At 38.9% G+C, this 16,985-nt stretch overlaps 1 protein-coding gene and 1 long non-coding RNA gene across 2 annotated transcripts; one reads left to right on the forward strand and one right to left on the reverse strand.

The window, feature by feature from the left end:
- Positions 1-9,772: 9,772 nt before the first annotated feature.
- Positions 9,773-10,953, reverse strand: LOC117823508. Its single transcript, XR_004633419.1, has 3 exons — positions 10,717-10,953; positions 10,201-10,270; positions 9,773-10,091 (listed from the first exon to the last, which is right to left on the reverse strand). It is a non-coding gene; the product is annotated as an uncharacterized LOC117823508 (long non-coding RNA).
- Positions 10,954-11,250: 297 nt separating this feature from the next.
- Positions 11,251-16,666, forward strand: LOC117823506. Its single transcript, XM_034698717.1, has 10 exons — positions 11,251-11,257; positions 11,931-11,992; positions 13,660-13,942; positions 14,120-14,265; positions 14,403-14,685; positions 14,863-15,008; positions 15,146-15,428; positions 15,606-15,751; positions 15,889-16,171; positions 16,349-16,666. Exons 2-10 carry the CDS (start codon positions 11,932-11,934, stop codon positions 16,524-16,526), a joined length of 1,809 nt encoding a protein of 602 aa, XP_034554608.1. The 5' UTR covers positions 11,251-11,257; position 11,931; the 3' UTR covers positions 16,527-16,666.
- Positions 16,667-16,985: the final 319 nt, after the last annotated feature.

A 16,985-nucleotide genomic window follows, 5' to 3' on the forward strand; every position in this document is an offset into this window, starting at 1 on the left:
ATGTTGCATGCGATCCTCGTGCCTGATTTCCTGTCCAGGTCGTTCTTTTCTATGTAGATTGACACATGCTGAGTGCAGGCTCCGTCGAAAATGGACTCACTGCGTATCTCTGGCGGAGCGGCGCAGTGGCACACTCCCGAGGCGAAGTGGAGACACGTCGTGGTGAGCCCAGTGTAAACATGAGCATTGACTAGAATGGGAACATATGGGCTGCGGTTGGGGGTGAGGTTCACTTCTGTAACTTGTATTTTTGTTTGTTGTTTATTCTTTATGTGAATATAATCTAACTTGTGTCTTGGGCAGTAAAAAAGGTCAAATAAAAAAATTTAAAAACAACATTTTCTTTGGTGTTTTTGTGAAACTGAGAAAGCCATGATTAATTTCATTGCATCATATTTCCATGTTTGTTCTGTTTGCATTCTTAAATTTGTCTAATCTCATCCCCTTCTTTCCGTTTCTGTCTCTCTCTCTCTCCTTCTCAGTGTCTTCTTATACACCCATCACCTACAACAGCACACATTATCCTCTCTTATTAGACACAACGCAAGAGTCCTTCAGCTGCAGCTCAGGGCTTGATCTTACAAGGGGGCCTCGACACAGGGAGCAAAGTGAGGAAAAAAAAGGGGAGGGACAACCATATAAGGAGGAAAAAAAATGGGGAAAACAAGGAGGCGGGAGAAAGATTGGGAGGGAGAAAGAGGGGAGGAGGGTGGGGTAAAAGAAAGACAGAGAAGTGGGAGCACGAGCCAGGTGACAGCCACACAGAAGCAGTCGGGTGGAAAGAGCCAAACGCTGGAGCCAATTAATTCCCTCCACATGTTTTGAGACAAAAGCCTGTGCACTTGACCCTCCTGTGAGCAGAGGGAAGAGAGGGATGGGTGTGCATTAGGGGGGGGGGGGGTGACAAACTATAGAAGGAGAGACAGGATCAAGAGGCTAGAAGAGGACGATAGCAGAGGATGACAAACAAATGGAGGGGAGTAAAAAGAGGCTGTGTGGGGAAGGGGGAGGGAAAGAGGATGAATGGATGCTAATGCACAGAAGGAGGAATACGGAGGGATTTCAAGGCTGTTAGAAGCTATATTGTATCCTAGTGACCAAATAGGTTGGCTGTTTTCTTTGTATACTGGCTATTTCTGCAAGATTTTATACAACTGTCTCTAAATAATTAGCCAGACGTGCTGAGCAGAGCATCGGGAAAGATGGTTCAAAATGATGGTGAAAATATTTCCAAGTTAACCGTAACATCCGATCTGATTTGATGTTTTGCTGCATGATAAATAAAAATGTTGCACTAAACTTAGAGCCCTTTTACACATTATAAACTGATGAAAGTTGATCAGCATTATTAAGAAGGGTTGCAGAATATGTACCTGACTTAATGCAAACTTTTCCCAACTGACCACTCATCAAAAGGCTGCGTAAAGCCGGCGTGATGATGTTCAGACCGGAGCACTGCTGTTTTATACTTTTATTGTGAGCTTCAGTTGCCAGTGTTGTGTTTCTACTGTGCAAATGTTGAAATGATGGAGTAATGTTACATCTCCATTACAGTAATCCCACTTTCCTGCTTCAAACTCAAATGAACACACAGCCTCATACACTTACCAAATGACCAACAATCAATTAGTTTCGATGTAATTCAGTAACTTTTTTCTTCATATTTAACCAAGCTTTGATTGGTTTCCATCTTCAAGGCCTGAGAATTACCCATCTGTTTTGGTCATTGCTGCAATTTTAGTGAAGTGTGTTTATATTTTGATTAAGATCGTCTAGCTTCTCTTTCATCTGTGTTTTAATAAAATAAGCTAGTTTTGATTTGTTAATTTTCCATAGTTTATAAATAAATCCTTAAACTTTGCTTAAACTTTGTTCCCTCTTTCCTTTTCCTGGGTTTTTTTCTACTGTTACTCCCCAAACCGTCTTCAGGGAACATAACACATGCTGAGACGAGGTACTGTGAGGACAAGTCCTATCAGTGCTAAATTGGCATTTAGGCAGCCAAAGAAGCAAAAACAAATCGGTTGTGCATGACATTATCAGATCTGAAAGGTGATTTGCTTAATCCAATCAATCTGATACATTTGGAAAGGGACTGACATTTAGAAGTTGTGATAATACCACAAAAAGCATGAAACCTTCTCTGCTACAATTTAGATTTATTAAGGCCGGTGATTTGGATGACTGATTGCTGCCACCAGGCACACATGGCTGGAGCAGCAGCAAGTGAGCCTGAAGGAAGAGCCAAGGGACAAAAAAAAATTATATTAATGTGCTGTTGTATTATGTACACCACCAGTCAAAAGTTTGGAAACACCTTCTCATTCAAGTGTTTGTATCTATTTTAAATATTTGAAACACTGAAGATTAATACTGAAGACATCATAACTATGAAATAACATACAGAATTATTTGATGAACAAAAAGTGTTAAAAAAGCAGAATTTGTTTCATATTTCAGATTCTGTAAAGTAGACCCCTTTTTCTTTCACGACAGCTTTGCACACTCTTGGTATTCTCTCAGTCTGCTTCATGAAGTGGTCTCCTGGAATGGTTTCTAATTAACATGAGCCTTGTCAAGAGTTCAAATGACTTGCCTTCTTAATGTGTTTGAGACCATGAGTTGGGTTGTTCAGAGGTAGGGTTGGTCCTATTTGACTACTGTTGTAATCCATATCATGGCCAAAACCATGTTATTTCCTAGTTTTGATGTCTTCATTATTAAACTACAATGTCGAAAATAATAAAAACAAATAAAAAACTGAATGAGAATGTGTGTCAAAACTTTTGACTGGTAGTGTATGTATAGCCATGTAATAAAAATGTAGATGAAGGAACTTAAAGTGAGTTCCGCACAGATAAAGAGAGCCTTTGGCTGAAAGGACTTTTAACTTTGTTCAAAGTTTCTTGGATGAAATAGAGTTATACCAGATTATTATATATTTTTTGTACATTTCCTTTCATTTTTTAAGAACTTAAAGGGAAGCTAAAAGAGCTAAGTGTATAAGTGCAAACATAGGTACAAGTTCTGCAGAGAGAAGAAGAGACCGCATTGGTATTCAGATCTGTGTAAAGGTGAAATGAAAGACAAACAACTTGAAAATTACTTATCCTTAAAAAAGGTGATCTTCGTGGACCTGATGGCAATTGACGAAAGGACAAATTCAGAGTCTTTTTTTCATGCCTAGCCTTTCCATTCTCTTTGGCACCAGACGCCAGAAGAGAGGATAGAGACGTGCTATCAAAAATGATTGGAAGAGAAAATCCTATCATTTGATTGTCTGAGAGACTGCCCCCCCACACCCCTCCCACCTCCACATGCTCAACACCCCATTTTAGGAACAGCTCTCTGGAAAAATAGACTGAAACAAGTACTCTAGCAGGGGGAGGCAATCTGGTGCTAGAGATGTCATTAGAGGGGACCTGAGAGCAAGCGATTGAGCAGAGAGTGCTTCCCTGGAGAGCCGGTGTAGAGTCTGTTCTTTCACTGAGATTCCCTCTTAACACCCCTTTTTATCCTTCTTTCTGTCTTTCTCGCTTGCTGCTGTCAAATATGTGATGTCTTCGCAGATGTAACAAATACATTTCGGCAGTATAAGAGCAGACTGTAAGGCGGCCTTCTTTTGAACAGAGGGGCTGTTGCTGGAGAGGAGTTGTTTTCTGCACCGCTGCAACACCAAAGCGTCTATTAATCACACTTGTTAAAAAGGCTGCACATATATAACTGATGTGCACTAAACCATACTATTTTAATAAACAAAAGCCAAATCATGTTGCTGGTAACTTTTCACACTATGACGTTAAAAAGTCTGCATGTATTAAGATGCGTAGATTATTGCTCTATGGAACTAATTCACAGCAATTCACAAATGTTTATATGACAAATAAGAGTGCAAACATGTCTGTGAAAAGGAACAAATATGTAAGTAGATTAGAGACGTGCAGTGTTAGACCTTCTATTTATACTTAGCTTTGCACAAAACCTTGTAACTGTACAATAAATATTTAAAGTGTTTTATCCTTATTTGTTGCCCATATTCCACAATATTGAGGGAAACACACTTTACAAATGTGTGTTCGGTAGAGAGCGTTCAGTTTTGCTGCTCTTACTGCTTGGAATACGCTCCAGAAGGACTTGAATCTGTCAGATCTTATCTCACTGGACGCCTTTTGGTCCATCTTAAACAAAAGACAGACCCCAGAACAGTGACTGTGTTTGTAAATGTGGTTTTGTGATCACAAATTGCACTTTATTTGAAAATAAGTTGCACTTTTAAATTATTGATTGCTTCTATATACTGTCTGTACATATGCTCCATGCTGTTGATTTGTGCTATTTATTTTGACGTGTGCTGCCGACCTCTTGGCCAGGTCGCCCTTGTAAATAAGGTCTTGATCTCAATGGGTCTCATCTGGTTAAATAAAGGTTAAATTTAAAAAAAAATAAAAAATAAAAAATGCAGCCATGACCAAAGTTTGTCAGTCCAAAATAAAAAGTACATTGTAAGTACTCCAAGCACTTAAAAAGGCCAACAAAACTCATTTATATTTTCTTTTTCTTTGTGTTTTTTTGTGCTAACCAAGCAGCAACCTCCGATCTAAAATTTTGAGTCTAATTCGGAAGTGCTAAAAACTGCAGTTCATTGAGGATCCGCTTGAGACTGGCTCAGGAAGTACCGGAAACCACATGCACAACAATTCAAAAAAGACAATCTTAACAGCAGAAAAAAAACATGTTTACAGCCTGGTACAAAAGACGAGTGTAGCCTCGATGGGGGGTTTCATAACACGGTTACTTCAAAGATATTGAGATTACGAGTCTTCCAATGAGAAGCACAGCTGACTTGAGTGACAGGCGGGAACACTGTAGCTGTTGGCTAGGAGGCTCAAAGCGCGCCTCTTTACCTCACACTCGCTCAACAGCAGCAATATGGCTCCCGCCGACGATTGACCCCAAAACAGCGCTTCAGAAATAGATGGGTGACGTCATGGATAATACGTCCATTATGTATACAGTCTATGGTGCTAACTCTGAGGTTTGCTGCAGGCAACACTTCAACAAGTATCACCATCTAAAATAAATAATAAATGGTACTTTGGCTGAAACAACTCATCGAATTACTCAAGTAAATCTATATTAAAAAGGCATGCACTTAAAGTAAAAACTGTTTAGGCCTAGTAATACGATGACATAAGATCACCCCTATAACAGGGAAATTTGCATTGTTACAGCAATAATGGCAAAATACAATTAACACAATGTTTTTTATTCAATTACTCAATTAATCACCAGAATCACCAACAGAATACTAAAATATTTGTTTTTCTGCAGCCTTAAATGGTAGATTTATTAATGATAATAATAATTTAATAGGTTACTGCATTTTTGTACCATCCAGTCAAGTAGTCATGTTTCAAAGTCACACTCATCCCTGACATTAGTTTGAAATACATGTTCCAATAACTCACTTTTCACTCATTCCCAGTGCCATATGATGAGTAATAACGTTTCCAGACTATAACAAGCTTGTAAGAAGGGACCAGATGGTGTGAACATTAACCATATCACACACCATTTTATTGCTGTCCCTTCCTTTAACAAGAGGTTAAGTACTCAGAGAAGGCAGTCGCCGTGGAGTGTGTCCCTCATGGCAGACTGTCAGGCAGTCTATGGCCGGAGTAATGTCTGGCTGATTTGACTGCTCTCTAATAAGGTACTACGTCAATGTGTCACCAAGAAGCTGAGGCTGGTTATTATTTTTAGTTTGTAGCTGATCAAAACACCAAAATATGAACAGCAATCAAAAACTAGAACTGTCTGCAGAATGAAAATATGAGATAAACGCAAACAGACCTGAGAAATGCAAGTCAGGTCAGCAAATTGTGGTGTCATTAGAAATGCATGCATGACCTACTTTTGGGGAGTGTCTTGTCACATACTGTTCAATATACACACATGCAGGAACAGAGATACAGGATGGGATAAAATGAAAAACAGGATAGTGAACATAGAGGAAATGAAAAGAGGGAAACGTGAAAGCAGAGTGTGTGAAGACACAGATGGGACAGAGGAGGAGGTCACATGGGATGTCGAGGTGACAGGAGTGGCGGCAGTATAAGAGAGAAGGAAGAGTTGAAGGAAAAGTGGAAGATGAATAAGCTGGAGCTAAAGAAAAGAAGAAAAACTTGGGATGTATGGTACAGGATGAATGGTAAAAAGAGAGCAGGCTGATGCAACAAGAGGCAACAGTTCATTAGGCGTCTTTAAGTTCTTAGCTGACCAAGTTTATTTTAGACAATCCAGTCTGTTTATCAGCACACACCCTCAACTCGTCTGCCTTCCTGCTCCTGTTCATCGCAGCAGACACACCCTTTCCTAAGAGACGCTCTTATTATGTCTCTCCTATAAATGTAAGCGTTCCTGTTTAATGTCTTCTCGTGTTGTTATTCTATAAGTGCAGCCGGTAATACCCAAGGTAATTCAACAGTGTTACCGTGTTGGTTTTGACTTTTTCAATATGCCACATAATGTACGTCAGGCTTCTTCCTCAAGCAGCTCACCTGCTGTAAAAACAGATTCAATAATGACGTCTCACATTGTTTTTCAAGGAGACTTAATGCAACAAACAAGCCGGATTGTGTATTTAGAGAGGAGACGTTTGGGTATGTTGAAGGGACAGAGAAAGGTAAGCAGATCAGAGCCTTCAGAGAGAAAACACAAAAATAATGTACATAATAGTGCTGGGCGATATTGAAAATGATGTTATCACAATAAAATATTTAATATCGGTCGATATCAATAAATATCACAACACATTTCAAATCATTATTTCATTTAAATTTAAAGTCAGATTTTTGCTCCTGAGTGAAAGTTGAAGAAACCAGACAGTTTGTTAGTTTGTATCTGGATTTAATTCTCTGATAAACTTCTTGAATCCATCATTTCTGACGGTGCTAACAGGAAGCAGGTCTTTTGAGTAAAATTACATGTTTGTGGGTTTAGTTTGTAGATTCTTATTTTTTTCTGGTTGAGGTTATTTCCATAATTTGATTCAAATTTACAACAAAGACATATCAAATTGTGTACTGTGTATCAGTTGAGTATTGTTTTGAGTTGTGCTCACCGTTTTAAAGGTGACATATCATGCAAAATCTACTTTTTAATGGTTCTCTACCTGAAATATGTTTCCCTGGCATGTCTACAAACCCCCCGAAAATGAAAAAAATCCATTCTGCCCCTGTTCTGATTTCTCCACCTTTCTGTAAATGTGTGCTGAAACGAGCCGTTTCAGTTTTCAGTGTTTTTCATACGTCACAACGACATCCGATATGTAACGGAAGTCAGAGTGCTAGCGCTAGTTAGCATAGCCACATAGCTACATGTTCGTAGCTGTGTACCAAGACACATGTCCACATACTGACAAATAAAACAACAAGAAATACAGAATCTGTGACCAATTGTTCAGAAAGGTCCTGCTGCAGGCGCCTCTCCGTCAGGATCAGATTTTGGATCAAATTCAGAGGGTTGAAGTAACGCGGGTGCCGTCTTCTTCTTCTGTCAAATATTGGGTGGCAACTAGCGTTTGAGGCTAATTAGTGCCCACCTTTCAAGTGGCTTGGAGGTGTAATTACATGTTTATTTAGATCTAATTTCAAACATTTGTCATATTTATATTGAGAAAAATTATATCTCCATAATTATCGTTATGGAATTATCACCCAGCACTAGTACATAACAATGTGAAATTATGTTAAATAAAATACTCAGAATACTTACATCGCCAAACACATAAACACATTCTGAGTTTCTGTAGAGAACAATTTTATTCCATGACTGTACATGAGAGCTTGTTACAGCCAGTAATTGACCAAATACTCAGAGGGACTATCAAACTGTGATTCTACCGTGTGGCCCTCTTGCTGTAGAAGTTGAAAGGTCGCACACGTATTGAAAAGAAGGCAGAAATGTTATAAAAAAGGAAGTAAAAGCAAACAAGAGTGAGTATGAGTGAGACAGGGTGGGTAGAAGAGGCAGGGATGCTGTGGAATAGGGCCAAAAAAGAGCAGAGCTGTTGATAGGCTTGTGCAGTTGCTATGGCGATTTTGGGGATGTTTTTTAACCCCTCAACATTTATGAATAACTAATGTGAAGCACACAGTCAGTCCGTTTGCATCAAACAGCAGAAAGATGAAAACAACCGTCCCATATATTGATTTTCTTCATCAGTGTTGTTTATACATCCACTCTCAGACACAATGTTAGTGAAGAGGTCAGCTGGGCATCACCTCCCCTGTTAGACTGCGTGTTGTTTGAATGTGCCCTTTAAAATAAGAGACCCATAAAGAGATATTTATTTACATTCCGCAGGAGTGATGGATGGATCAAACGATTATGGGACTTTAATGAGGAGAGTAACACCAGACTTCCACCAGATCCGTGTCCCGTCCGCCTCCGTGCTCTCCTGCCCTTCAACACCCACCGGCTGCATTTTCAAAGCGCAGCACAGAGCAGGACCACCACACAGCTGGAGTCATGTGACCGAGGTTTTCAAGCGGTATTACTCATGAAATGATTATCCTCCTCTCCTCATCCATGTTGTCTTTATGGTCCTCTGAAAACCTCTGACCTGATCGCTCCAGGCCTGGCTCCGCTCATCATGAGGGTTTGTTGTTGTAGTGAAATATGATCTGGTGATAGCACAGAATGTTTTATTCTGAAAATTAACCAGATGTTTTCATTTTGTTTTGGTGCCTGACTTCCTGCCCCGCTCCATCTGCTTTGTTGAGATTGATGCGTTATGTACCGGCAAACGGCCCAAATAGAAGTCTTGCGTATCTGATCCGGAGCACAACGACCTGCTGGATCAGAGACGCAGCCGAAACGCAACGGAGAGGATCCAGTGGAAGATAACTCATTAACTTAAATAGAAACCTATCAGATCCAGTGCAGTGACGGATCTGAGACGGACACAACATGGATCTAGTGGAATTTGGCCGTAAGCTTCTATTCTCCCATCCATTCCTAAAACAGGTATATGCTAAATTCTTTGACCTTGGTGAGTTTCTTGAGCTGCACAAATTAGGTGACAAGTTTCAGTTATGAAACAAGCAAACATGCATGCAAACCAGATCTACCTGTCTGAAGTGCAACAATGTGAGACCTTTGTTTATGATTTGGCACATCTAAAGTCATACATTTGAAAAGTTTATCAATAAGATCTACCTTGAAAATGCATTCGCTGCATACAATTTCATTGACTTCCTCATTTTTAAAGCCAAATTAGACCGTAATACACAAAGTTGTTAACCTGATCACAGAGCCTTGCATGCACTCTTAGAAATTCCCCTTGTTAAAAAACGGTAAACAACTGGCAGTAGGGTTGCCAGGAAGTTACTGTAAAATTCACGGTATATTGCTGTTGCTGAAATTTACAGTTTGCTAATGTTTTTATAAATACTGCAAACAGCTGTTATTTTAAACCTTAACAGGAAAATACTGTTGAAAAGTTTAGCAGCTTCTTAACGTATATTTACACTTTTTATATTATAGGTATATTTGCAGATTGTTACTGTCAATTGTAACAAAATACTACACTTTGCTGTTAATCAATTTCCTTCTAACAAAATTGACAATATATTTATTTTTCTAAACCTATTGATCTGATAAATCACCCCTTGCATGCCATGTTATAAACAACATGTTTTAATGTGATAAATAAACAGCCTTTGAAACTGCAACTTAAAATGTCAAGACAAATAATCAAACTTCAAAGTGTCTTTTCAAACCATGTCTGTCTTTATTGAAATTGAACATACATACAGCTATGCACTGTATTAGGTATCGCTGTGTGTGTCTGCATGTGTGTGTCTGCGTGTGTGTGTATGTGTGTGTATGTCTGTGTCTGCGTGTGTGTGCATGTGTGTGTATGTCTGTGTCTGCGTGTGTATATCACTGACTACATGAAGTCCCACTCGAAGTCCATTACTCTTTTTAGGAGACTTGAGACCGGAGGTCTGCCAGAGCTCTTTTTGACCTTCCCTTTGCCCTGTACAGCCTTTGTGCCCCGCTCAGGGTTGATCCCTATGTCCCGCCTGAAAAACAAGAGTGCATGTCAGAGTTGGGAGTATTAGTTATTGAATTACAGGAAACACTTTGGTGGCTCATCTAAACATAAAAAGAATAAGAAAATGTTATACATACCATGCAGTATCAGCCGAGGAGTTGTGGGAAGTGGGAGGGTTCTCTCCATATCAGTTGCTGTGACGGATTCCTAGGACAGTTCAAATTGTAAATAATTTTATGATTGGTAGTTTGAAAAGAAGTTAAAAAGTATGACAAGGACAAAATAAAAGTAGCAAAAAAGCAAAAATAATTCTCTGTATTGTATTATTGATACAATTATCAGTGTCTCCCTTTTTGAATAAAGAAAGAGGAGGCCTGTTCTGCTTGTCAGACCAATCTCTGACCAATTCTGTGACCAATTCCATATAACAACCCCTACCAACATTTAAATTACAAGAAAATGCTTTGTGGAGATTTCCCATTCAGCAACTGTTAAGATCAAGCTAATGTTAGCTGGCAAAATTTACTCACTCTGTGTGACTGCTGTTTTTGTGTCATGTCAAACTCTGGCTAATGCTAATCTTACAAATGACTTCAAACTTAGTAAGTGATGGTTTTTGCCAATTCTAACAATCAAAGCAGTAAGGCACTCACCTGTTTGTTGTTAGGATGGAGTTGGGTGGAAATTTGTCTTCTTACTCCGCTCTCCTTCCAAGCATGTGGTCTCACATTCTTTTTCCCAAAATGCAATGCAAAAATTACAAGAAATTGCTGTTTTCTTTCGTTGAAGCAATAATACAATAAAATAATGTTATAAACCGTAATTATACAGGGTTGTCCTGTATTTAAACATAACAGGATCTTATTGTTGAAATTTCCTTGTAAATTTACAGCAATTCGTTAGAGTGTGTGCTGCTTTGTCATCACAATGTTATCTAAACCATATAAACTCAAGACAGTCAGGCACTTTAATGACACTGCCAGAGTTAATATTGTTCCTCTGGGTGTGCCCACCAGTATACCATGTGTTTACACACATTTGACTATTGATGTTCTGGGACATGCAAACATACTGACACAACCTATTTGACCATAATATTCCTTAAACAAACAACTGTCAATCACGCTCTACAAAAAAAGTATAAAAGCTACCTTCACACATGCAGATGACAGCTGGTTGATCGAGTGGTTCCAGGTAGGAAATGGCTTTGCTCCTCTATTTTATAACATTTTCAAACTGAAGAATTGATTTGTAATATTCATTGTTGCACTTGGGATCTATTGCATTATACAATATTGCATTCTTGCAATTTTACCTGAGAGTTTGAAATGGGAATGATAGATCTGTATGTGTGTGAAATACATTATTTAAATGTTTCAACAGTATAAATTTGTATCAGAGCTAGGTTGAGAGTTTGTGGGACCATTCTTAATATGTTGGACTAAAATGCAACACACACTTGATTTTGCATTGAAGAATCTGGGACAAAGGAAGAAAGTTATTACAGTTTTCTTGGAATCCCTGATTTCATTTTTAAATAAATGTACATGCATTATGTTTTCCATCAGTACAGTTTTAAACTAAGACCATTGACATTCTTTCTATTTTTAAGTTAGTATTAAAAATATAAGTTTAGTAATAGCATTCAGGTATGATACTATGGATGTGTGTATAAGTTGTAGAATTGCTTCAAAATTTTCTTGAATGCGGAAAATTATTCAGAAAAGTTGATACTTTCCAACCACTTGTATTACCCGACAGCTCATAAAATTACAGCCATAAGTGAATACTGTTCTGCTTCTGTGTGAAGTTCTTCGAGTTGAAGTTCAAATATCATTATATCAAATGGGTTCATTTGTCCCTACAGAATGACTTCTGCCGTGGTCTTTGTGTTGTTGGTTTTTCTGGGACTGACAAGTGGCCATACGGGTAAGATCATCCTTTTCATTGATCCAAACAAATGTTGGATATTCCCCAGATTGACAAAGAAAAAGTTCTAAGATAAGTCTTAAAAAGGCTTTACTTTTAAAGGAACATGCATCTTTCATGCATCTTTCATCAGAAATGTATTTCTGTCATTCTTGCTTTAACAATGCAAATTTCCCTGTTGTAGCAATAATAAAGGGTTACCTTATCTCGTCTCATACTAGGCCTAAATAAATATACTTTGAATTAGGGATGTACATTTGAAGTATTTTCCGTGATCGATTTTTGGAAATGTTAACGATCAATTATCGATGAATTGATAAAAAAAACCATTATTATTCTTACGTCAAAAACAATGCCAAATACGTTGTTTTCCCCCTAAATTGTATTTTCTACAGCAACAAAATGCAAATAACTGACTGTATTGAATACGGGTACATGTTTGACACGCAGAATATCAACGATCAGGCTCATTAAAATATTCTATGCGGACATAGTCTTATAAAGGGAAGCCTGAGACTACTAACAGAAGCATACTTCAGACTTGCAGTGTCCAGTTTGCTGTCTACTCATTCTTATTGAGAAAAATAACGTGTATTCAATCAGGTGTCAGCCGAGAGCGCAACCGTGTCACTATCCAGCTGCAGAAAAGCCCAGACGGCTCTGATGTTGCTGCTCTGCAAACATAGTGTACCTGAATTTCCCACCAGTCTGTTGCCTTCATATCCAAAGGTGGGACATGTCCTGTTTAAAGTTGTCAACCTTCGTGTCGTTGTTGGCAGCAGTTTTGTATTGATCCTCTTTAAAAAGCGCACGTGTAGACCTGACGCGCAGCCGCCAGCTGAGCGGAACACCTTTAACAGCTGATTCACATCGAAACATGCTTTAAACTTAAAACACTTCCATGATAGCTGAGTGTAATATGAGACCACATAATGTTTGTTCCACGTGACATAAAATTGATAACAGAAATGCGTGTTTCGAGTAATTTCTTAAGAACTTACTTACATCCCTACTTTGAATTCACGAGACTGGCTTATCCGCTTTACGTATATAACATATTTATACTAAAAATAGACACTGGAATATAATACCTATACGACACTATACTGATAGTTGGCCATCCCTATGTCAGTGCACTAGTTGTGTCACCCCATCCTAAAAGTTTGGACACGCCCCTGCACAGCAGCACAATGTAAGTCAAGTTTGTTCAAAAAGCTGCAGGAACATGCTTCTTCATTGATTTTTAAAGAAGCCAAACTTCAACTTCTGTCCTAGAAAGACATTAGAAGGTGACTCCCGTGCCGGGCGGGAGGAGGATTAAGCTCCACTGTATGGAGTAGCTTTGAAAAATGTAATTCTTGACAAAACTGCAACACCTTGCAATGTTAGCATGAGGGTCAAGTGTTTGGTCTGTTGACTCAACTGATATCATGAAGATGTGTGTCAGGATCGATGTTCAAAGGCGAATAGATCACTGTTCAACCAGTCAATGGACTGATCAAGATCTATGCATTGTAACACGCTGACGAGACAAGTTTCCTCTGGGTGGTCACATCAAAGGTTCCAGACTAAACTAAAATATCTTTTTATAGGAGTTTTCATCAAATGAATGAATATTGATACCTTTTGAATCTGTCCTCACTGTCACATTCTAAAACCATGTCTAGGTATCAATATTGCTAAAGGTGGGAAAGTGTATCAGTCCTCATTGGCGCATCATGGCGCTCCAGAAAGAGCTGTTGACGGAAATCGTGCAAGCCAATGGAAAGATAAATCCTGTACCCACACAAAGAACGATCTTAGTCCATGGTGGAGACTAGAGCTTGAGAAGACCTACAAGATCCACATTGTCACCATCACCAACAGAAAAGACTGTTGCTCCGATAGGATCAATGGAGCGGAAATCCGCATTGGAAATTCACTTGAAGACAATGGCAATGCGAATCCCAGGTAGACTAACAGAATGCAGCTCAATCATTCATTAATGACTATCTTATCTATGTTCAGGGTTGCTGTAAATACTTGACCTTAACACAACACTTTAAAAAAAATCTGAACATTGAATTCATCTGGTAACAATGTCTATAACATTAACCCATAACAATATTATCTTCCCATTTTCTTTAGATGCGCTGTGATTACTTCAATCTCACCTGGGGCATCTCAAATCTTTGATTGTAAGGGAATGATAGGCCGCTATGTCAACATTGTGATCCCAAACAAGAGGGAGTACCTGACTCTGTGTGAGGTGGAAGTGACCGGGGATGAAACAGGTGATCAATCCGTTGAGTCTCACATCAAAGGTTCCAGACTAAACTAAAATATCTTTTTATAGGAGTTTTCATCAAATGAATGAATATTGATAGCTTTTGAATCTGTCCTCACTGTCACATTCTAAAACCATGTCTAGGTATCAATATTGCTAAAGGTGGGAAAGTGTATCAGTCCTCATTGGCGCATCATGGCGCTCCAGAAAGAGCTGTTGACGGAAATCGTGCAAGCCAATGGAAAGATAAATCCTGTACCCACACAAAGAACGATCTTAGTCCATGGTGGAGACTAGAGCTTGAGAAGACCTACAAGATCCACATTGTCACCATCACCAACAGAAAAGACTGTTGCTCCGACAGGATCAATGGAGCGGAAATCCGCATTGGAAATTCACTTGAAGACAATGGCAATGCGAATCCCAGGTAGACTAACAGAATGCAGCTCAATCATTCATTAATGACTATCTTATCTATGTTCAGGGTTGCTGTAAATACTTGACCTTAACACAACACTTTAAAAAAAATCTGAACATTGAATTCATCTGGTAACAATGTCTATAACATTAACCCATAACAATATTATCTTCCCATTTTCTTTAGATGCGCTGTGATTACTTCAATCTCACCTGGGGCATCTCAAATCTTTGATTGTAAGGGAATGATAGGCCGCTATGTCAACATTGTGATCCCAAACAAGAGGGAGTACCTGACTCTGTGTGAGGTGGAAGTGACCGGGGATGAAACAGGTGATCAATCCGTTGAGTCTCACATCAAAGGTTCCAGACTAAACTAAAATATCTTTTTATAGGAGTTTTCATCAAATGAATGAATATTGATACCTTTTGAATCTGTCCTCACTGTCACATTCTAAAACCATGTCTAGGTATCAATATTGCTAAAGGTGGGAAAGTGTATCAGTCCTCATTGGCGCATCATGGCGCTCCAGAAAGAGCTGTTGACGGAAATCGTGCAAGCCAATGGAAAGATAAATCCTGTACCCACACAAAGAACGATCTTAGTCCATGGTGGAGACTAGAGCTTGAGAAGACCTACAAGATCCACATTGTCACCATCACCAACAGAAAAGACTGTTGCTCCGACAGGATCAATGGAGCGGAAATCCGCATTGGAAATTCACTTGAAGACAATGGCAATGCGAATCCCAGGTAGACTAACAGAATGCAGCTCAATCATTCATTAATGACTATCTTATCTATGTTCAGGGTTGCTGTAAATACTTGACCTTAACACAACACTTTAAAAAAAATCTGAACATTGAATTCATCTGGTAACAATGTCTATAACATTAACCCATAACAATATTATCTTCCCATTTTCTTTAGATGCGCTGTGATTACTTCAATCTCACCTGGGGCATCTCAAATCTTTGATTGTAAGGGAATGATAGGCCGCTATGTCAACATTGTGATCCCAAACAAGAGGGAGTACCTGACTCTGTGTGAGGTGGAAGTGACCGGGGATGAAACAGGTGATCAATCCGTTGAGTCTCACATCAAAGGTTCCAGACTAAACTAAAATATCTTTTTATAGGAGTTTTCATCAAATGAATGAATATTGATAGCTTTTGAATCTGTCCTCACTGTCACATTCTAAAACCATGTCTAGGTATCAATATTGCTAAAGGTGGGAAAGTGTATCAGTCCTCATTGGCGCATCATGGCGCTCCAGAAAGAGCTGTTGACGGAAATCGTGCAAGCCAATGGAAAGATAAATCCTGTACCCACACAAAGAACGATCTTAGTCCATGGTGGAGACTAGAGCTTGAGAAGACCTACAAGATCCACATTGTCACCATCACCAACAGAAAAGACTGTTGCTCCGACAGGATCAATGGAGCGGAAATCCGCATTGGAAATTCAATTGATCACAATGGCAATGCGAATCCCAGGTAGACTAACAGAATGCAGCTCAATCATTCATTAATGACTATCTTATCTATGTTCAGGGTTGCTGTAAATACTTGACCTTAACACCACACTTTTAAAAAAATCTGTACATTGTATTCATCTGGTAACTATGTCCATAACATTAACCCATAACAATATTATCTTCCCATTTTCTTTAGATGCGCTGTGATTACTTCAATCTCACCTGGGGCATCTCAAACCTTTGATTGTAAGGGAATGATAGGCCGCTATGTCAACATTGTGATTCCAAACAAGAGGGAGTACCTGACTCTGTGTGAGGTGGAAGTGACCGGGGATGAAACAGATGAAGAATCTGATGAGTTTATCTGCAACTGAGTCCGACACATCTATTGATACATTTGGGCACCAGTCTACTTCAGTCAGAAGCTAATATATGCATGCCACAGCTTTTCCCCTTTAATAACATGCCTTTGCTGATGATCAATGGCCGTTAAGTTTCAATTTAATCAACTCAACTTTACAATATAAACATGTTCTGAATGACTTGTTTCTGCTTTACAAAATAAATAATTTTGCAACACTTGCTCCACAGTGACTGTTTTGTTGTTGTAGAGTTTCTTTGGACCTTCCTGCGAAATAAAACAGCTTTATCAAGTGGCTGTTTGTTACTTCAAATTTAAATTCCCTTGTGTACAATGAAAACTACAGTGTAGGAAACCCCTGGTTTTAAAAGGTTTAGAGATATGATTGTTTAAGAGAATGTTTTAAGTCAGTCACCAAGCAGTTGTAGCTGTATTGCTAATAATTGAACTACCTGCTACTTCCTACAAAGTA

Source organism: Notolabrus celidotus, chromosome 12, assembly GCF_009762535.1.
Source record: "Notolabrus celidotus isolate fNotCel1 chromosome 12, fNotCel1.pri, whole genome shotgun sequence".
NCBI lineage: Eukaryota > Metazoa > Chordata > Actinopteri > Labriformes > Labridae > Notolabrus > Notolabrus celidotus.

Excerpts from the sequence above, each read along its gene's own strand:
- LOC117823506 (XM_034698717.1), top strand. The coding sequence starts at position 11,932 with ATGACTTCTGCCGTGGTCTTTGTGTTGTTGGTTTTTCTGGGACTGACA. Across the intron at positions 13,943-14,119 it reads AATGGCAATGCGAATCCCAG|ATGCGCTGTGATTACTTCAA; the intron begins GTAGACTAACAG and ends CATTTTCTTTAG. Across the intron at positions 15,752-15,888 it reads AGTGACCGGGGATGAAACAG|GTATCAATATTGCTAAAGGT; the intron begins GTGATCAATCCG and ends AACCATGTCTAG.